Source organism: Bison bison, unplaced genomic scaffold (assembly GCF_000754665.1).
Source record: "Bison bison bison isolate TAMUID 2011002044 unplaced genomic scaffold, Bison_UMD1.0 scf7180017864452, whole genome shotgun sequence".
Lineage (NCBI taxonomy): Eukaryota > Metazoa > Chordata > Mammalia > Artiodactyla > Bovidae > Bison > Bison bison.
The window spans coordinates 7,587,520-7,610,619 of NW_011495014.1; the positions used below are offsets into that span (position 1 = coordinate 7,587,520).

The following is a 23,100-nucleotide window of genomic DNA, read 5'->3' on the forward strand; positions in this document are numbered from 1 at the left end:
ACATCATGAGAAACGCTGGGCTGGAAGAAGCACAAGCTGGAATCAAGATTGCTGGGAGAAATATCAGTAACGTCAGATATGCACAGACACCACCCTTACGGCAGAAAGTGAAGAAGAACTAAAGAGCCTCTTGATGAAAGTGAAAGAGGAGAGTGAAAAAGTTGGCTTAAAGCTCTACATTAAAAAAACTAAGATCATGGCATCTGGTCCCATCACTTCATGGCAAATAGATGGGGAAACAGTGGAAACAGTGGCTGACTTTATTTTTCGGGGCTCCAAAATCACTGCAGAGGGTGATTGCAGCCATGAAATTAAAAGACGCTTACTCCTTGGAAGGAAAGTTATGACCAACCTAGACAGAATATTAAAAAGCAGAGACATTACTTTGCCAACAAAAGTCTGTCTAGCCAAGGCTATGGTTTTTCCAGTGGTCACATGTATGGATGTGACAGTTGGACTATAAAGGAAGCTGAGTGCAGAAGAATTGAGGCTTTTGAACTGTGGTGTTGGACAAGACTCTTGAGAGTCCCTTGGACTGCAAGGAGATCCAACCAGTCCATCCTAAAGGAGATCAGGCCTGAGTTGGAAGGACTGATGTTGAAGCTGAAACTCCAATACTTTGCCCACCTGATGTGAAGAGCTGACTCACTTGAAAAGACCCTGATGCTGGGGAAGATTGAGGGCAGGAGGAGAAGGGGACGACAGAGGATGAGATGGTTGGATGGCATCACCAACTCAATGGACATGGGTTTGGGTAGACTCCGGGAGTTGGTGATGGACAGGGAGGCCTGGCCTGCTGTGGTTCATGGAGTCGCAAAGAGTCGAACACGACTGAGCGACTGAACTGAACTGAACTGAACTATATATAAAATAGATAAGCACCCAGAGGGTTGGTAGGGGGAGGGAGGTGGGAGAGGGGTTCAGGATTGGGAACACATGTACACCCATGGCGGATTCATGTTGATGTATGGCAAAACCAATACAATATTGTAAAGTAATTAGCCTCTAATTAAAATAAATAAATTTTAAAAAAGAAAGAAAATTCAAGGAAAATTCATAAAATAAAATAAAATAGATAAGCAACAAAGATATATACAGCACAGGACAATGTAGCCATTATTTTATAATAAGTTTAAAAGCAGTATAATCTATAACAATATTGAATCACTATTCTGTACATCCGAAACTAATGTGACATTGTAAAGCAACTATATTTGAATAAAAAACACATACCACCTAATAAGTAATCACATCTGTATTTTTACAAATATACAAACAATTGTTTTGTATACAAACAATCTGTAACAATGACATACAATTCAAAAAATGTTATGATTAACAAAAAATACTGTTAAATGAAGATTAGAGGAAAAAATGGTAGGGAGGAGACTGAATCATTAAAGAACTGTTAGTAGCATAAATAACTCAAGAATGCTTAATTTATGAAATAAAAATAAGGGATAGAATAAACTTCTGGATGTGCAAAAGGAAATAAAAAGAGTAACTAATCAAATATAAGTATTAAACACTTGCAAAGAATTAATATCTGTATATATTTCTAGCCATGAGGCTCTACACAGAAATTACCTTTTAATTTAGTTTACAGGGTCTCTCTCAACCTATGGATTAATATCTTGGTTAATATTAATGAAACATTTTCCAGTATTGATTTAAGAATTAGAATGGCAACCCACTCCAGTGTTCTTGCCTGGAGAAGCCCAGGGACGGTGGAGCCTGATGGGCTGCCGTCTATGGGGTCACACAGAGTCAGACACGACTGAAGCGACTTAGCAGCAGCAGCAGCAGGAACATACAGACACATGTATTTTATAAACATGACCTGAGAGCTCATTTCACTTCAAAAATGTTAAAACATGTTTTCTATAAGTTTAACTGGAGCCTATTATACAGAGTGAAGGAAGCCAGAAAGAAAAACACCAATACAGTACACTAACGCATATATATGGAATTTAGAAAGATGGTAACAATAACCCTGTATACGAGACAGCAAAAGAGACACAGATGTATAGAACAGTCTTTTGGACTCTGTGGTAGAGGGAGAGGGTAGGATGATTTGGGAGAATTGCATGGAAATATGTATAATATCATATATGAAACGAGTCGCCAGTCCTGGTTCGATGCACTATACTGGATGCTTGGGGCTGGTGCACTAGGACGACCCAGAGGGATGGTATGGAGAGGGAGGAGGGAAGAGGGATGGGGAACATGTGTATACCTGTGGTGGATCCATGTTGATATATGGCAAAACCAATACAATATTGTAAAGTTAAAAAATAAAATAAAATTTAAAAACAAACAAACAAAAAAAACTTTAACATGTCACATACCATATTATTATTGTACTTTGCTTGAATAATGGGTTGCTACTGTTTTGTTGAAAACATGCAGAATTTTAACTTCTTGGTTTTCTTATCCATCTCACTACTTTTTATTTTAAATTGTGAAATATAAAAAGTGAACATTAACACCTGAATTCAGTGTTACTATTCACCATGTGTGTCCATATTTACTCTAGAGACATCCTACATTTTTTCATTTTTCCATGTGAGCTAAAGCATTATACAAATTGAAAAAGGTTAATTGTTTAACCTCTAATTATATTATGCTGTATTACACAGTGCAACAGATGAGAAAGCATCAGCTCAGAGATTAACATTTCATAAGAGTTCAATAAATACTAGCTGAACTGAAATCTAAGCATATATCAGGCTTAAGTTTGAGTTTCATTTAGTATATTATATTTCAATAAAATAAAAGAAACCATATATTTTTACTAGCATATTATTTTGCAATTAGGTATTTAAATCTTGTATCTACTTTAAAATATAGACTATACCATTTCATGGTAATGTATGTTCAATCCATCTAATTTATACACTGTACTACCTGAATTATATGAAATATATTTATTCTAAAGTAGCACAAGAAATCTTTCTCCTTTTGGTGTTTTTTAATAAAAAGGCAATGAGTCCACTTCTAAAGTGTCTAATTGGGGAGGTGGCAATTAGGTTTCATTTGCTTATGCAAAGTAAACGTGTTATTTCATTTTTACACATACAAGAAAAAATAGAACTGAGACTAAGAATTGGAGAGTAAAACCCTCTGTGATAGGAATAGGGATAAGAAAGCATAAACCAATCATCATGTAGAAATTTTAAGATTTTTCTCTCTTTTACTTGGAAAACTTAACCCATGCAAATTTTAAAGACCTATTAGAGACTACAGAATTATGACAGGGAAATGAAGTAGTCCAGAGTCAGGCTTGAAATACTGAAATGTTAAAATGTTGAGAAGCTTACTGATGAAAATCTTGCAATGCTAAGCTGTCTCTGGCTCAGGATTACCTTCATCACAACATATAACACTGTATTTATTACCATCACTGTGATTCAAAGAATACTATCTCTCCTGTTAGGCCTCCTAGGGGGCCTTACATCTGATGGTTTAAGGATAAAAAGTGTATGAGACATTAAGAACAATTTCAATTAGTCAAAAATATTCTAATGGGCAATCATTTTTTATAATTGAGTCTCTGTCTTGTTTGCCCATGTGATCCTCCAGATTTGTTTGCTTGTTTTGATTTCTCAACTCCTGCCTTGTCACTGCGTCCTCTTACATCCTCATTTCTGCAGATTAACCCAGTTTTGTACCCAGAAAAACAATGCTGCTGCTGCTGCTAAGTCGCTTCAGTCGTGTCCGACTCTGCGACCCCATAGACGGCAGCCCACCAGGTTCCTCTGTCCCTGGGATTCTCCAAGCAAGAATACTGGAGTGGGTTGCCATTTCCTTATTCAATGCATGAAAGTGAAAAGTAAAAGTGAATTCGCTTAGTCGGCCCGACTCTTAGCGCCCCCTGGACTGGAGCCTATCAGGCTCCTCCCTCCATAGGATTTTCCAGGCAAGAGTACTAGAGTAGGGTGCCATTGCCTTCTCTGAAAAACAATGCTGCTGCTGCTGCTGCTAAGTCGCTTCAGTCGTGTCTGACTCTGTGCGACCCCATAGACAACAGCCCACCAGGTTCCCCTGTCCCTGGGATTCTTCAGACAAGAACACTGGTGTGGGTTGCCATTTCTTTCTCCAATGCATGAAAGTGAAAAGTGAGAGTGAAGTCGCTCAGTTGTGCCGGACTCTTTGTGACTCCATGGACTGCAGTCCACCAGGCTCTTCTGTCCATGGGATATTCCAGGCAAAACAGTACTGGAGTAGGATGCCATTCATTGCCTTCTCTGGAAAAACAATGCTAACTGCTGCTAAATTTCCTGCTGCTGCTTCATGCTGTCTTTACTCTCTTCACACTGCTTGCATATAAAATGCCTTACAAGCCTCCATCTGTCTTGTAGGTCTTTTGTACACACACACATATATAATATTCTTGAAATTTAAAATTCCACGAATGGGTAAAAGAGCGGGCTGGAGAGACAATTAAGGAATTGGGGGAAATATCTGAAAAAATTATACAGAATGTATCACAGAAAAACATTGTGAAAAATAAGTAGATATTTTTTTAGATGAGGGATAATATGATAAAGTCTAACATATACCTGGAGTTCTAGAAAATGAGAACAGAGAAAATGAAGAATTACTGTTTGAAAATAGGTGAAAATCTTCCAAAATTGATAGAAGACATGAATCCTCAGATTCAGGAATCACAATGAATTACAAACAGAATAATTAAAAGACACAGATACACATATCATGTGGAACTGCAGAATGACACATTTTTTAAGCAGCAAGGAAAAAAAAGATTACCTACAAAGGAATGACAAACTAATAAAAATAGAAGCCAGAAGACAGTAAAATAATATATTCAGGATACTAAGGGAAAAAAATCATTAATGTAAAAGTAAATATTTAGTTAAGCTATCATTCAAGAAACGTATTTTAGACAAATAGAAATTAAGAGAATTTATCACTAAGGCACCCTTTCTAAAGGAACATACATCAAGAGGAAATAAAACTATCCCAGAAAGAATGTCTGAGATGCAAGAAAGAATCCTGAGCCAAGAAAATGAAGGATATAAAGAAAAACAAAATTAAAATAAGATAAATTTAAACATTACTTTCATGAATGTTAGGACATACATATGTATCTTTTGAGTTAGTGCTTTTGTTTTCTTTGGATAAATACCCAGATGTGGAATTGCTGGGACATTTGGTAGTTCTAATTTTGAGGAGTCTCCATAGTGGTTTCCCCAATTTACATTTCCACCAACAGTACACAGGGATTCCCTTTCTCCACATCCTCTCCAACACTTGCCATTTGTTGGCTTTTTGATAACAGCCATTTTAACAGGTGTGAAGTGATATCTTACTGTGGTTTTCATTTGCATTTCTGTGATAATTAGTGAGCAACTTTCTATGTACCTGTTGGGTGTCCACACATTTTCTATGGAAAAAAAAAGTCTATTCGGGTGTTCTGCCCACTTCTTAATCCAATCCTTTTTGCTACTGAGTTGTATGAGTTCTCTACATATTTATCCCTTATCAGATATATGATTTGCAAATATTTTCTCCCATTCAGTAGGTTGCCTGATTTTTTGTGGATAGTTCCCTTTACAGCTTTTTAATTTGATGTAGTTCTACTTGTTTACTTTTTCTTTAGTTACCTTTGTTTTTCATATCAAATTAAAAAAAATTCATTGGTCTCTATCTTTTATGTTAGAAGTTCTCCTCAGAGGTCTTGCATTCTTTGCTTTCATGCTCATATGTACAAGGATGAAATCAAAAAGTGAGTTGGAAGCCCTGTGTATTTGGATAGGACTTGTCAGCTTTGAGCATATTGTAAAGTGATTTGGTTTGGTTGTTTCTTGGGGGAACCCTGATGTCAATATGTCTGGGACATTTGTCTTGAGCTTGTTGAGTCCACTTGTATCTTTTATTATCCTGCCTAGCAGACGAAAGCCTGGCTGTCAACTTTCTAGGAGCAAAATGGAGGAGAGTTGGGATCACAGTATTCTTACTGAAGTTGTTTTTAATATGCTGTTTTATGAATTTATCTGTTCCTGGGTTTCTTAGTCCAAAGAGATTCTATTTTACCGCCTCCATAGAATAAAACTTCAGTTGACTGATGGAGTGACATTGGAATATTTGCCGGTTGATTGAAGTGAAGGAGGAAGATGATCCAGAAATATGATTGAATTTCAATGCACTACATTAGCAGCTTGATTCTTTCTTTCAGAGGTATCCGGTGCTGTTAAGGATGTTTCAGTATACACTGGGCTGTTTCTCAGCTTTTGCCACTGCCAGTTAACAATTCTATTTTCTCCATTAGTCACATCATTTGGCATTTTCCTCCTGTTTTTCGACTGACAAAATATGCCACTGTTTTCTTTTCCTCTCCCATTCTCCACACCTTAATATAGTATTAGCCTAGAAAAAAAGGTTAAAAATACCATTACTTCTTTTCTTCATGGGATTTTGGGAGAAAGGAAAACTAGCTGTGGGTATTCTATTTTGTAGTTTTACAGAAAGTCTCCTGATTTTCCTTTATCTTTGCTATCCTTTCAGAAAATACCTACCAGGGTAATATTATCTTCTTAAAATTATTCTATTATTGTTTATTATGCTACTATTATAGTTCATTGTAACTATTATCAAATTTTCTAATCTCTAATTCACAGCACAAAAAACCCTCAATAAACTTACACTTTAGTATTCTTAGACTTATATAACATAATGCACCTATTGAGCTAATATTTACTAATAATTTAACATATGCCAGTTATCTATACAAGCAGTGGGAATCAGTTCAGCTCAGTTCAGTTCAGTCGCTCAGTCATGACCGGCAATTCGCAACCCCCCTGAACTGCAGCACGACAGACCTTCCTGTCCATCACCAACTCGCCCAGTTTACTCAAACTCATGCCCATTGAGTTGGTGATGCCATCCAACCATCTCATCCTCTGTCGTCCCCTTCTCCTCCCACCCTCAATCTTTCCCAGCATCAGGGTCTTTTCCAGTGAGTCAGTTCTTCGCATCAGGTGGCCAAAGTATTGGAGTTTCAGCTTCAACAGCTTCAGCTTGTGCTTCATCTAGCCCAACATTTATCATGATTTACTCTGCATATAAGTTAAATAAGCAGGGTGACAATATACAGCCTTGATGTACTCCTTTCCCGATGTGGAACCAGTCCATTGTTTCATCTCCAGTTTTAACTGTTGCTTCTTGACCTGCATACAGATTTCACAGGATGCAGGTCAGGTGGTCTGGTATTCCCACCTCTTGAAGAATTTTCCGGTTTGTTGTGATCCACACAGTCAAAGGCTTTGGCATAGTCAATAAAGCAGAAATAGATGTTTTTCTGGAACTCTCTTGCTCTTTTGATGATCCAACGGATGTTGGCAATTTGATCTCTGGTTCCTCTGCCATTTCTAAATCCAGCTTGAACATCTGGAAGTTCATGGTTCACATACTGTTGAAGCCTGGCTTGGAGAATTTTGAGGATTCCTTTGCTAGCATGTGAGATGAGTACATCTGTGTGATTGTCTGAGCATTCTTTGGCATTGCCTTTCTTTGGGATTGGAATGAAAACTGACCTTTTTCAGTCCTGGGGCCACTGCTGAGTTTTCCAAATTTGCTGGCATATTGAGTGCAGCACTTTCCCAGCATCATCTTTTAGGATTTGAAATAGCTCAACTGGAATTCCATCACTTCCACTAGCTTTGTTCGTAGTGATGCTTCCTAAGGCCCACTTGACTTCACATTCCAGGATGTATGGCTGTAAGTGAGTAATCACACCATCATTATCTGGGTAGTGAAGATCTTTTTTGTATAGTTCCTCTGTGTATTCTTGCCACCTCTTCTTAATATTTTTTGCTTCTGTTAGGTGCATACCATTTTTGTCTATTGAGCCCATCTTTGCATTAAATATTCCCTTGCTATCTCTAATTTTTTCTGAAGAGATCTCTAGTCTTTGAAGCCCCAGCAAGATGGTAGGAGAGGTGAAATGACATTTAGAATCAAACCCCATACCCACAAGAGACGCTCAGAGGGCTCAAACATACCTTGTATGCACCAGGACCCGAGACCCCACAGAGACTGAGACAGAACAGTGTTTGAGTGTTTCCTGAGGAGGTATGGTCAGCAGTGGACTGCTGCAGGGGCAGGGGCTCTGGGTGCAATAAACCTGTGTATGGTATAAGCCCTCTTGAAGGAGGTTGTTGTTAACCCCACCATAGAGCTGTGAGCTTCCCTGGTGGCTCAGATGGTAAAGCATCTGCCTACAATGCAGGAGACCTGGATTCAATCCCTGGGTTAGGAAGATCCCCTGGAGAAGGAAATGGCAACCCACTTCAGTATTCTTGCCTGGAGAATTCCATGGACTGAGGAGCCTGGTAGGCTACAGTCCATGGGGTCGCAAAGAGTCAGACATGACTGAGCGACTTCATTCACTCACTCACTCAGAGCTGTGAGAACTTACACAAGACTGGGGAAACAAATTCGTGGAGAGCACAAACAAAACATTGTGTGCACCAGGACCCAGGAGAAAGGAGCAGTGACCCCACAAGAGACTGACCCAGACTAGCCCATGAGGGTCCAGGAGTCTCTGGTGGAGGCAAAGGTTGGCGCTGGCCTACTGCAGGGCTGGTGGCACTGAGTGTAGAAGTGCATGCATGGGACCTTTTGAAGGAGGTCACCTTACCTCCACCATAGTTTGGCTTCAGGTCACATAAAAGGGAGGGAACACAGCCCCGCCCATCAACAGAAAATTGGATTAAAGATTTACTGAGTGTGGCCCAGTAAGTTCAGAAAACTAAGATCATGGCATCTGGTCCCAACACTTCATGGCAAATAGATGGGGAAACAGTAGAAACAGTGGCTGACTTTATTTGGGGGGGGCTCCAAAATCACTGCAAATGGTGACTGCACCCATGAAATTAAAAGATGCTTACTCCTTTGAAGAAAAGTTAAGACCAATCTAGACAGCATATTAAAAAACAGAGACATTACTTTGCCAACAAAGGTATGTATAATCAGGGCTATGGTTTTTCTGTAGTCATGTATGGATGTGAGGGTTGGACTATAAAGAAAGCTGAGTGCTAAAGAATTGATGCTTTCGAACTGTGGTGTTGGAGAAGACTCTTGAGAGTCCCTTGGACTGCAAAGAAATCCAACCAGTTCATCCTAAAGGAAATCAGTCCTGAATATTCATTGGAAGGACTGATGTTGAGGCTGAACCTCCAATACCTTGGCCACCTGATGTGAAGGACTGACTCATTTGAAAAGATCCTGATGCTGGGAAAGATTGAAGGCAGGAAGAGAAGGGGACAACAGAGGATGAGATGGTTGGATGGCATCACCGACTCAATGGACATGAGTTTGAGTAAACTGCAGGAGTTGATGATGGACAGGGAGGCCCGGTGTGCTGCAGTCCATGAGGTCACAAAGAGTTGGATGTGACTGAGTGAACTGAACTGAGCATGGCCCCGCCCATCAGAACAAGACCCAGTTTCCTCCTCAGTCTGTCTCTCCCATAAGGAAGCTTCCATAAGCCTCTTATCCTTCTCCATCATAGGGCAGACAGACTGAAAACCACAGTCACATAAAACTAACCAGTCTGATCACGTGGACCACAGCCTTGTCTAACTCAATGAAACTATGAGCCATTTCATGTAGGGCCACCCAAGATTGACGGGTCATGGTGGAGAGTGCTGACAAAACATGGTCCACTGGAGAAGGGAATGGCAAACCACTTCAGTATTCTTGCCTTGAGAAACCCATGAACAGTATGAAAAGACAAAAAGATAGGACACTGAAAAATGAACTCACCAGGTCGGTAGGTGTCCAATATGCTACTGGAGAACAGTGGAGAAATAACTCCAGAAAGAATGAACAGATGGAGCCAAAGCAAAAACAACACCCAGTTGTGGATGTGACTGGTGATAGAAGTAAAGTCTGATGCTGTAAAGAGCAATATTACATAGGAACCTGGAATGTTAGGTCCAGGAATCAAGGCAAATTGGAAGTGATCAAACAGGAGATGGCAAGAGTGAAAATCGATATTTTAGGAATTAGCAAACTAAAACTGACTTGAATGGGTGAATTTAATGCAGATGACCATTATGTCTACTACTGTGGTCAAGAATCCCTTAGAAGAAATAAAGTAGTCATCATAGTCAACAAAAGAGTCCAAAATGCAGTACATGCATGCAATCTCAAAAATGACAGAATGATCTCAGTTCATTTACAAGGCAAGCCATTCAAATACAACAGTAATCCAAATCTGTGCCCCAACTAGTAATGCTGAAGAAGCTGAAGTTGAATGGTTCTATGAAGACCTATAACACCCTCTAGAACTAACACCAAAAAAGATGTCCTTTTCATTATAGAGGACTGGAATGCAAAACTAGGAAGTCAAGAAACACCTGGAGTAACAGGCAAATTTGGTCTTGGAGTACAGAATGAAGCAGGGCAAAGGCTAATAGAGTTTTGCCAAGAGAATGCATTGGTCATAGCAAACACCCTCTTCCAACAACACAAGAGAGGATTCTACACATGGACATCACCAGATGGTCAATACCAAAGTCAGATTGATTATATTATTTGCAGCCAAAGATGGAGAAGCTCTATACAGTTGGCAAAAACAAGACTGGGAGCTGATTGTGGCTCAGATCATGAACTCCTTATTGCCAAATTCAGACTTAAATTGAAGAAAGTAGGGAAAACCACCAGACCATTCAGGTATGACCTAAATCAAATCCCTTATGATTATACAGTGGAAGTGAGAAATAGATTCAAGGGACCAGATCTGATAGAGTGCCTGAAAAACTATGGATGGAGGTTTGTGACATTGTATAGGAGGCAGTGATCAAAACCATCCCCAAGAAAAAGAAATGCAAAAAGGAAAAATGGTTGTCTGAGGAGGCCTCACAAATAGCTGAGAAAAGAAGAGAAGTGAAATGCAAAGGAGAAAAGGAAAGATATACCCATTTGAATGCAGAGTTCCAAAGAACAGCAAGGAGAGATGAGAAAGCCTTCCTCAGTGATCAGTGCAAAGAAATAGATAGGAAATAGTAAATGGGAAAGACTTATACACCTCAGTGAATATAAATTCCTAATGGTGTACAAAGTGACCTAGACTATATGTTTACACAAACATTTCATACTAATTACCCATTTGGATATTCAACAAAAATTTATTAAATAGTTATGGTGTGCCAGGAACAATATTAGTGCTGGTGTGAAAAAGTAAAAGACATTTGGCCTTTGAAACAGCTCAGAGTCAAGACAGGAAAATCAATGGATTCAATACTGCATGTACTGGGCTTCATTTAAGGTAAATACTAGAATCCATAAGAACACATGTAAAAAACATCTAATTCACTCTGAAGAGATGAAGGAATGTTTCAAAAGGAGGCAGTGCTTAATATAAATAAATCTTGAGACAAAAGAAATAGTTAACCAGGTAAAAACAAGTGAAATGAGGGGCTAAAGACATTATAGGCAAAGAGAACAGCATTCTAAAACGTTTGAGAGAGCCTGTCTCTAACTAGTAGAATTTAGAGTGAGTTTAACTAAAAATGGCTAAGTTTAAATGTCACTTCCTCATTCCTCAAAAAATTAAAAATAGAACTACCATATGATCTAGCAGTACCACTTCTGGGTATGTATTTGAAGGTAATAAAATAACTGTCTTAAAGAGGTATCTGCACTTCCATGTTCACTGCCACACTGCTGACAATATCCAAAATATGGGAACAATCTAAGTGTATATCAATAAATGAATGAATGGAGTAAATACAATGGAATATTATTTAGCCATAAGAAAGAAGGCAATCTTGCCATTTGCAGTGAAATGGATAAAGCTTGAGGGCACTATGCTAAATGAAATATGTCACAGAAGGGAAGATAAGTATTGCATGTTCTCACTTATCTGAACTCCAAAAATTATGAAAGTAATGGGGAGCCTTAGAATGAATTTAAGTAGGGAAATATCTGTTCCTGGTTTCCATCTTAGAAAGAATACTCTGGCAGCTGATTGGTGAATAGGCTGCTTTGGAGATGAGCAATGGGAAGAAAAAGAAATATCAATTAAGAAATGACTATAACAGTTCAGGTGAGAAATGAATGTGAATTCACACTGAGGTCAAGACAATGGGGAATGGAAACAAAAGGTAAATTTTGGACTCCTTAGGAGAAACATTCTGCATAACTTGGTGAGTAACTGGACCTATAATTGGGATTAAAAAGTTGAGAATTATTATTAGGTAATCATGCTAGGAAAAACAAAGAGGTTTCTGAAGATAAAATAATAAGTTTTGCTTAGGATATACCAAGTTTGAGATATTGACAAGATAAACGAGCAGAGATGCTATGTCTGGAACGCTAGACAGAGGTTAAAGTGCGGATTTAAGGTACAGATTTGCAAGTCATCACCATGTAAAGCAGCCGTTCTCAATTTTGGCTGCCCATCAGATTCACTTGGAAAGTTTCTTGCAAATATAAAAACATGGATTATAAATCCATAGATTTTATTTAATACTTCTGAAGTAAGCCTAGAGTATCAGTATTTTTTAAAAGCTAGACATTTGATTTTGATGCATAATGACAATTAAGAATCACTGGTGGGTAATTTAAGTCATGAGTATAGATTAGAATTAAGGATTTCAAACAGAACATTGTCCAATTAGGGGAGATCTAGAAGAAATTATCAGAAAGATTATGATAATAATAACAACTATAATTTATTGAGTACCTATGGTAGAAACTGTGCTGAAGACTTTACGCGTGTTATTTGCAGTAAAAAAGAGATAGAAGAGTGAGTGGGTCATATGAGACTTGTCACCCTTCTTCCATGAAGTCTTCCACAGCACTTTCAGTTTACCTTGATGTCTCTCGTCTCCATTTGGCATTTACAATATATGAACTTATACATGGCTATTTAAAATCTAATTTGAATGTATATAGCTCTAAGCCATATACATAACACAGTAGTTAAGAGCAAGAGCTCAGTTAGACCTCCTGGTTTGAACCCCATATCATCCTATCTTTTGTAGGCAATTTTGATCTTAGACAAGCTATTATATATAATATGTGTGTATGTATGTACTGGAGTGGTGTGCCATTGCCTTCTCCAGTATGTATGTATATATGGGTGTTATTGGGTGGTTCAGATGGTAAAAGCATCTGCCTGCAATGCAGGAGACCCAGGTTCAATCCCCGGGTTGGGAAGATCCCCTGGAGAAGGGAATGGCAACCCACTCCAGTATTCTTGCCTGGAGAATTCCATGGACAGGGGAGTCTGGCAGGCTACAGTTCATGGGGTCACAAAGGGTCAGACATGACTGAGCAACTAACACACTATACATACATATGTACTAAATATGTGTATTTATGTACACATGTTATAAATATAACATTATATATGATACTTTACACATACTAAAATGTAAATTCCTTCCCAGGTGAATCTAGTGGTAAAGACTCTGCCTGCCAATGCTGGAGACGCAAGAGATAGGGGTTTGCTCGCTGGGTCAGGAAGATCCTGGAGGAGGAAATGGCAATCCATTCCAGTATTCTTGCCTGGAAAATTGCATGGACAGAGGAGCCTGGCAGGCTACAGTCCATGAGGTTGCAAAGAGCTGGACACAACTGAGCACACACACACACACAAATTCCTTCAAGTGATGGATTTATTTTATATCTTGTTTATCTTTTGTAGCTTTCTCCTCAACTTTACCTAGTTTAGTGGGGACTAATTTTAATAAGCAATATTTGTTAAGCTAGGCACTGTTTCAAGTAATTTACTTATACTAATTCATTAATTTGATTGATTTTCATTACAAGCCTAGAGATTAGCACATTAGTATCCTCATTTTATAGACGACAGTACTGAGGAAGAGAGAGATTAGATAACATTACTAAAACAAACTATATCTGTAAATGGAGGATATAGGATCTAAACAAACAGATCCAGCTCCATAACTCTGGCTCTTAACTACTGTGCTATACTACCTCCCTCCACACTACACAATAGACTCAATAAATTATTATGAGTTTGAATAAAATTTTGACCAAAAAAAAGGAATGGCTCGAAATAGATAATATGCATTTATATGCAGCATATTTTGCATTTCAATATTTCATGAACCAAGTTCTGTTGCCTTTTACAAAGAGAAATTTGATCAAAGATTATTCAATTGTCTTTTTAACTTATTTATATTCCTGTAGTATCATTTTCTAAAAGACTTGGGATAAGGAAAGGATCATTTCAGTAAATGTCTTTTATCTGTTTTTTAAGGAGGGCTTTCTGGTGGTTCAGTGGTACAGAATCTGCCTGCCAATGCAGGAGATGCAGGAGACATGAGTTTGATCCCTGGGTCAAGAAGATCCTCTGGAAGAGGAAGTGGCAAACCACTCCAGCATTCTTGCCTGGAAAATCCCATGGACAGAGGAGCCTGGCAGGCTATATAGTCCATGGAAAATAAGTATTGACAATTTTCTGGGCCACTACCATATGTATAGCTATTTCCCAAGGCAACGTGAAGCCAGAGGATTAGTAAGAACAACTTCATAGGAACTTCTAGAAAAATGGGTTTTTCAAATAATGCAGTATTCTACAGAAAGGAACTGAGTATTCTCAATTACATGGGTCTGCTATTGCTCTAAATAAAGGGCCAGAAGAGCAACAGTGTCTGGTTTCATTTTTACTCACACTGTGGAATTCCATGTTTACTTCCATCGTTTATATGGATGATGTACTAAATAAGAGTATTCAGTTCCAATTTTTTCAATTCCCTTGCACAAATGCTATCCTTCTGATAACAAAAGTCACATCTCAGATGTCACACCTAAGGGAGATCTGCTCTTGGATGTTACCCAGCCTTTTTGCTAACCTCACACAATACTAAATAAGTTCTGGTGTATGGAATAGAAAATTTATAGACGATATTAAAGGTATTAGCAATGACACTTACTTTATCATTGCTATATTAGCAATAAGCAGAGCTTAAATATCCCTGTAACTTCCATGATTATCAGTAGCAATTTCTCCTTCCAATTTTTCCTAAGACAAAGTCTTTATTATCCAAATATTCACCATAGTGACATGCATATTCATTGTATTAAAATGATCCTTCTAGATTGTCCTTGGTCTAGGAAATGTCTAAAATAAAGCCAAAGCTAAAGCTGATTACTTAACAATAAGATGGAGTTTACATCAGGGACAAGCAGGAGGTCTCTTAGGGTCTGAAATCTAGGACTCCTGAGTGGTTGTGGACAGACCAAGAAATAGTCTCACGTGCAACTCTGATAGAGAATTTGATTAAAATCCTTCATTTTGCTTCTACCCCCTACCTTGTCTACTAACTACTAAATCTACTCAGGAATTTAATTTTCATTTTCAAAGTCTCAGGAGGGTTAGAGCTCTGAATATGACTGCAAAATATAGGTGCTGTTTTTTTTTTTTTATCTTTTATTTTATTTTCTCCCAAAAATAATTAGTTCAGCACAGAAATGTTCTCAGTTTAGAAATTCATAATATAACACTCAAGATTCTACATTATCGGGTCCCAACAAATCTTTTCTTTGATAGTCTGAGTTACCCGACTGGGCTATAGACCAAAATGAACCATTCCATACTACTCAAACATATTATTTGCTTTCTGTCTCCCAACTTTTGCTCATGTTATTTCCTCTACCCAAAATGACCTTTTTCCCGTCTTGGCCAGTCTTCAAGGTCTACCTCATATGCCCCTTGACATACTTCCCCAACTCCTCTTCTAGCTTTTCTTTCTCTCTCCTCACTTAGCTTGAAATATTCTGCCAGCTGAACTCAGCAGAATGATTTATGCCTCTTTCATCTCATTTTTGAACCTCTATGGCACTTACTACTTTCCACATCCTGTTATAGTCATTTGTATTTAGTGTTTATGATTCACTGTCTATGATTTCCTGACGGCAAGGACCTGTTGGTCTTTATATCCTTGCCCTGTACTGCGCTTACTGCAATACTACAGGGTTTTGCACGTTTGGCTTTTTGTTTACTTTAACAAATTGCATTGTGCTGAAATTTGATCGGCAATTTGATCGACCTTGTGCCAATTCAAGGGAAATAGCTGCACATTGAGAAAATTGCTCAAGAGAAGAGAACTAAAATGCAAAAATGTCACAAAATGTAACACAAGATTACTTAAGATTTAGATTTAGGTTTCATCCAAGCACCAAATTACACATGTGTACTTAGGAGTTTGACAGTTTTTAAGCACATTGATGTCTTTACATTAAATAAGCATCAGTAATTCAAAATATTATACTCTATCAAACAGGAACTTGAACTGCTGTATTCATATATAGTATTGTATTTATATTTCATTTTAGTCTTTCATCTAGAGTATAAATTTTCATTAACAAATAAAATTACTAAAACAAGCTATGTATAAATATGAGTGAAGAGTCTTCATCAAGGATATTTTTTATGATTTAAAAAATAACTCAGGTCATTAAACCTAAGCTCTATAACCTCTCTATTATTTTATTTAAACCTTGATTTTTACTCCTTAATTTTAATCTCTAACTAGTATTTTTTAAAAAAGACCTGATATTGCTGTTAAGCTTTCCCAGAGACTCAGTAGTCTTCTGTTATGAAGTGTTTTTAGCTGAATTTCTTACTTGCTAAGAAGAATGAGGGTGAGAGGTCAAAATTAAACTCACAATGACCATTACCAATAGCTCATCCTAGCTCTAAGCATTTATATAATAATGTCTGCCACTAAGTAACATTGGCAGTAGTGTGCTTAGTATATTTCAGAACTCATAAGGTGATTTACATGTCTTAACTCATTTGACCTTCACAATTCTTTGACACAGGCACCAGTACTACGTCTGTATCACACTGAGGAAACTGAAACCCAGAAAGGTTAAGTAACTTGCCCACAATCATACAGCTGGTAAGTGGTGTAGCTAAGACTTGAATCTAGTGATCATGGCAGTCTGGATGCTTAACTACCATACTATACAAACCAGAAGAACTTGTAAATAATTTTCTATTGCTTTAATTCAAGAAAATAAGCATTATTGGACAGCATGCACCAGCCTGGGATTCCAGAGAAATAAGGTTTTTGCATCTTCTCTACCCACTTCCCTTCATGGCAAATAGATGGGAAAACAATGGAATCAGTGAGAGATTTTATTTTCTTGGCCCCAAAAATCACTGCAGATGGTGACTGTAGCCCTGAAATTAAAAGATGCCTGCTCCCTGGAAGAAAAGCTAAAACAAGCCTGAGTGAGTGAAGTCACTCAGTCGTGTCCAACTCTTTGCAACCCCGTGGACTGTAGCCCAACAGGCTCCTCCGTCCATGGGATTCTCCAGGCAAGAATACTGGAGTGGGTTGCCATTTCAGTCTCCAGGGGATCTTCCCGACCCAGGGATTGAACCCAGGTATCCCGCATTGCAGGCAGACGCTTTAACCTCTAAGCCACCAGGGAAGGAAAACAAGCCTAGACAGCATATTAAAAAGCAGAGACGTTACTTTGTCAACAAAGGTCCGTATAGTCAAATGTATGGTTTTTCCAATAGTCATGTATAGATGTGAGATCTGGACCATAAAGAAGACTGAGTGCCAAAGAATTGATACTTTTGAACTGCGGTGTTGGAGAAGACTCTTGAGAGTCCCTTGGACTGCAAGGAGATCCAACCAGTTCATCCTAAAGGAAATCAGTCCTGAATATTCATTGGAAAGACTGATGCTGAAGCTGAAACTCCAATACTTTGGCCACCTGATGCGAAGAACTGACTCATTGGAAAAGACCCTGATGCTGGGAAAGATTGAAGGCAGGAGGAGAAGGGGACAACGGAGGATGAGACGGTTGGATGGCATCACCAACTCGATGGACATGAGCAAGCTCCGGGAGATGGTGAAGGACAGGGAAGCCTGGCATGCTGCAGCCCATGGAGTTGCAAAGAGTCGGACACGACTGAGCAACTGAACAACAACCCACCTCCATGCTGCTTTCAGCCAGCACACTGGTATGAAAGAGAAGAGAGTTGTGCATGGATGTCCAACAGCCAGATGGTTAAGGTCTACTTCCCTACTAGTTCCTCCCAGTCCCCTTCCTCAGAGCCTAAGGTAAATCCTATCCTCCCCAATTTATTCAACAGACTCCCCAAATGACCCTGACCTACCTAGCATCAAACAGTTCAAAACTTACAGCTCCTTACTTCCAAAACTTAATCCCTATGAAATCAAAATCCCCTTCCATAATAACCTATATAGCTCAGTCGGTAAAGAATCTGCCTGCAATGCAGGAGACCTAGGTTCAATTCCTGGGTCAGGAAGATCCCCTGGAGAAGGAAATGGCAACCCACTCCAGTATTCTTGCCTAGAGAATCCCCATGGACAGAAGAGCCTGTCAGGCTACAGTACATGGGGTCGCAAGAGTCAGACACAACTTGGTGACTAAACCACCTCCAAACTGGAATTACACAAATTTGGTCACATCCCTGTTTTGAAATGATTGTTGGGGTCCCTGCTTCTGCATGCTGCCAATATTTTTGCTCTCAAATTGAACTATGGCTTATACAATGTACAAGGCTGAAACTCCAATACTTTGGCCACCTCATGCGAAGAGTTGACTCATTGTAAAAGACCCTGAACCTGGGAGGGATTGGGGGCAGGAGGAGAAGGGGACAACAGAGGATGAGATGGCTGGACGGCATCACCGACTCGATGCACATGAGTTTGGGTGAACTCCAGGAGTTGGTGATGGACAGGGAGGCCTGGCATGCTGCGATTCATGGGGTCACAAAGAGTCGGACACAACTGAGCGACTGAACTGAACTGAACTGAATTTTATTAACAGTTTATAATGCCCTAATAAAAATAATTTTATTATAAAAGAAGTTAATGCAGTTATAAAAATTATATAATGCTTGATTTTATAGTTTGATCCAATCTTTAATGTCTCTAATACCAAGAGATTTACATGAGGAAAAAAGAATTATATGTAACTTATCCTAAGGTTCACCAGTTAATAAATTAGAACTGATAGTAGCATACCACTTTTGAAAAGTCAATTCAAAATATGAGCATAATTCATTATGTACATTTTCTCATAATCTTGGAAACAGGAAACAACTCTTTCTTTTCCGTATTCCTCTCAACACCAAATACAATACTGTGCAAATGATCAGCTTTCACATAATGCTCACTGAATTGAACAATTACCCAAATAGTTGTTTATAGACAGCTTACCTTTAGAAATCTTTACAATGTATAATGAAATGCACATATAAAATGGTACCAATAAAGGCAACCATTACAAAAAGAAGATGACCAATTGTTACCGAGCAGATTTACAATCAATTTCACCATTCTAAAGGTCAAGATCATCTTGCTGTACAGGAAAAAGATTGACATTACATTAAATGTCTCTGACATTCTAACTAATATTTACTTTTTAATGTTATATACTCTGACATAGCAACAGAGAAACACTTTTCTCCACCTTGTAAAAGAAATGAGACTAAGACTGTAATTTTTTCACCTTATAGAACTATTGAGATATCCTTATTTAAGTGTCACTGAAGAAAGTAACTAAAAACCTTTATGGTTTGGTTCTTTTAAAAGGTCACAAACACAGTGAAAAATCTAGCAGAATGTTGTGAAACCAATACTTAGAGGAATCCCAAAGCAATGCCAAGAAACAGAATGTACTCATAGTGACTAATACATGCAAATACTGGAAATAAATTCTAACAGATTAAACAGGTTTTGTAGCAACTAAAAGGTATATTCAAATCATTCCAAAATTAATCAAGCTTAAGAATATGGCAAACTTCCCTGCTAATAAGAATCTAAGCAGGCTAAGTAGTCTGAATAGCATATAAAAAATAATAGTCAATATCAGTAAGTATAATTTTTAGTGTGCTTTAATTAAAAAGGAGAAACTGACCCCTTAACTGAATCAAATCACTGTTTCAGATTTCCATTTTAGTCTTTGATAAGTATATTCATATTTAACACAACATTTTACCTTGATGGGGTATTAAACCCTAATCAAGCTATGGAATCATGAATACAAAACTATCTTCTGAGAAATGCTACAACATTTTCTCTGTTTTTGTTCATTTAATATGGGATGCCTTGGCAAGTATCTGCCAGGTCCCCTAATACTGAGGCAGAAATATGTGTAATAAAAAAAAAAATTCCTTCAAAACTTGAATGTCAAACAGAGGCAAGGCTTCTTATCCAAGCATGTAACCCTGAGGATATGCTATAAAAAAAACAAAGTTAAATGCATTATAACATGATAGGTGAAAATGGTTTAAAATAAATGGCAGAGTTTCAGAATAAAATGAATATATAAATCCAAATTCTTTGATGTGATGATTTTCTATTCTTTGTAGTTAACATGTTTAATATAATTAAGTCTTTCATTTTGAAAATGAAAGTAAGCAAAAGTAGAATATCTCTGGATCAAAAATCTTAAACAAGCTTATACGTCACCGGATTTCTTTGTAAAAAAACAAAGAAAAAAAACAGATTTATTATCTGCTTTAATCTATAAGCAGTGCCTTAGCAGATCTCTACATTAAGGAACCAAAGCATCATTACGTCAATAGATCTGAAATATAATTAAAAGCAATGCCTTTTAAAACAATTTAGATACTGAAAGATAATTTCAAGAAAATAGCTCATATGCTGATAAACATAATTCTACTCATCACAGTTGGGTTGCTATGTGTGGTTGCACAGTACAGTGGCAGTAACATCTATTTCTATGCTTAAGAAATCCCAGATAAAAAAATTTAATATGTCACTATATATAAGCAGCTAGCTATGGTGTATACTTATCAGTATGAAAGATTTATGCTATTTTTATCATTCAAAATAAAAGCTGCAATTTGACTGTATTCAGGTTTAATCTGGAAAAATCTGTAGAGCCCAAAACCTTGCCCTTAATCACATACAAAGGATCTCTTTCTTTACTTCCCACTTCCCCATAAAAAGCTAAAGTAAACACAAACTTAAAACACACACACATTTCTAAAACTCATATTGTTTATCTGGCATCTATTACTATAAATATTACTTGTTCGAATATCCTAAAGAGAATCTAATAATAAACAATTACATTGATTAATATATTCTAAATGAGCTAGAAAAAGCAGTAACTCTACAATCTAACAGCATCATCATAATTCATGAGGTCATACCTGATGACTTAGAGATTGAAAAGACTCACAGGTTCCAGACTGCATGACCTTTCTATTTCCAGAGATCCCTAAAGATTGCATTTCCTGTCTTACAAAAGATAATCACAGCCACCTCTATGTCTCAGCATCTTCAGGGCTAGTGAAGAAAACATCAAACAGCAGATCTGTCCATCAGTATCTGTTTAAGTCATCATGAAAATATCAGATCTCATATGCTGTTTATCATCTCCCCTTTGCAGTTATAAACACTGCGTATTAAGAGAGGATGACACAGTTGTATGTGCTGAAGCTGCTAATGCTGTCTGAAAACAGTAAGCTTACTGCTTAGAGCAATTCTGCATCATCCAAACAGAGAATGAGTCACGTCTTTCAGGTTTCCCACTTCTGATACTATAAAGATTTCAGGTGCCCAGGAAAGTTTGAATTTTTTGTCATTTCTTTACAAATAAGCAATGTTCTATTTAATTAACTGTCCAATGCATCTGTTGCCATGTTAAAGTGTTAGTTCTTAATTATTGGGCAATTTTCTCCACCTATGACTAAGCTTTAATGATTTAAGAAGCAACATTGTACTCTCTCTTAAAGGACTCTTTCTTCCAAACCATGTGCATCATCACTTATCCAACCCATCAAAATTAGAAGTTCCTAAAAATGATGAATTTTTCTTCTGGAAATCTTTGATAATTGTGTATAATAGCAGATAGATAAATAAGTAAGTGCATATTCACTTTTTAATTCTCAGGAACTATTTTTATTTCATATCTTTCAGACCAACACACTTCAAATCAAAATAATTTTTATACTATTAATAAAAGGTACAAAATCTCCTATAGAACTTAATATGCAAAACACAAAATGCTATTATGAAATTCCAAAACTGCATGGTTAAATCTAAATCTAGGAAATTAAACCTATGTTATTGGCATTTTTAGTCATTTTTCATTGCATATTATTTGTGTTCATTGAGATTCTTATAATGCTGTCTTTTACCACAACAGAGTAGAATTAAGGAATTTTAAGATTAATAAAATATTCTGATGATAGAAAACTGATATCCTCCAAGATTATAAATGGAAATACTTTCTCTTTACCATGTTATAAAAGATCATGTTTTAGAAATAAAACAAAGACTAAAATTATATTTAATTGAATGTAAAATTAGGACACCAAATATAACATATTACCCTAAAAGAGTCCTCACATTATATATAGCCTGAATTAATGAACACTTTCTTTATATAGCTCTGAATGCTTTATGTGTATACCTGTGATATAAACTAAATGAAATTTAATGATAGCTAAAAGTACTATACAGAAAATGTTTTTTAAGTGTAAACTAATTACAAACCCGGAGAAGGCAATGGCACCCCACTCCAGTACTCTTGCCTGGAAAATCCCATGGATGGAGGAGCCTGGTGGGCTACAGTCCATGGGGTCGCTAAAAGTCGGACACGACTGAGCGACTTCACTTTCACTTTTCACTTTCATGCATTGGAGAAGAAAATGGCAACCCACTCCAGTGTTCTTGCCTGGAGAATCCCAGGGACGGGGGAGCCTGGTGGGCTGCTGTCTATGTCTATGTCTATTGTGAAATTATTTGTTCTAGCTCTGTGAAGAATACTGTTGGTAGCTTGATAGGGATTGCATTGAATCTATAAATTGCTTTGGGTAGTATACTCATTTTCACTATATTGATTCTTCCAATCCATGAACATGGTATATTTCTCCATCTGTTAGTGTCCTCTTTGATTTCTTTCACCAGTGTTTTATAGTTTTCTATATATAGGTCTTTAGTTTCTTTAGGTAGATATATTCCTAAGTATTTTATTCTTTTCGTTGCAATGGTGAATGGAATTGTTTCCTTAATTTCTCTTTCTGTTTTCTCATTATTAGTGTATAGGAATGCAAGGGATTTCTGTGTGTTA

The 23,100-nt window shown here is 37.4% G+C and overlaps 1 protein-coding gene across 1 annotated transcript in view; it reads right to left on the reverse strand.

The window, feature by feature from the left end:
* Positions 1-21,315, reverse strand: part of SLC4A10 (solute carrier family 4, sodium bicarbonate transporter, member 10) — a 250,917-nt gene extending 229,602 nt beyond the window's left edge. The window contains exon 1 of the mRNA XM_010858968.1: positions 21,176-21,315. Coding sequence (XP_010857270.1) covers positions 21,176-21,256 — 81 coding nt within the window. The 5' untranslated portion in view covers positions 21,257-21,315. The remainder of the gene's footprint in view (positions 1-21,175) is intronic.
* Positions 21,316-23,100: the final 1,785 nt, after the last annotated feature.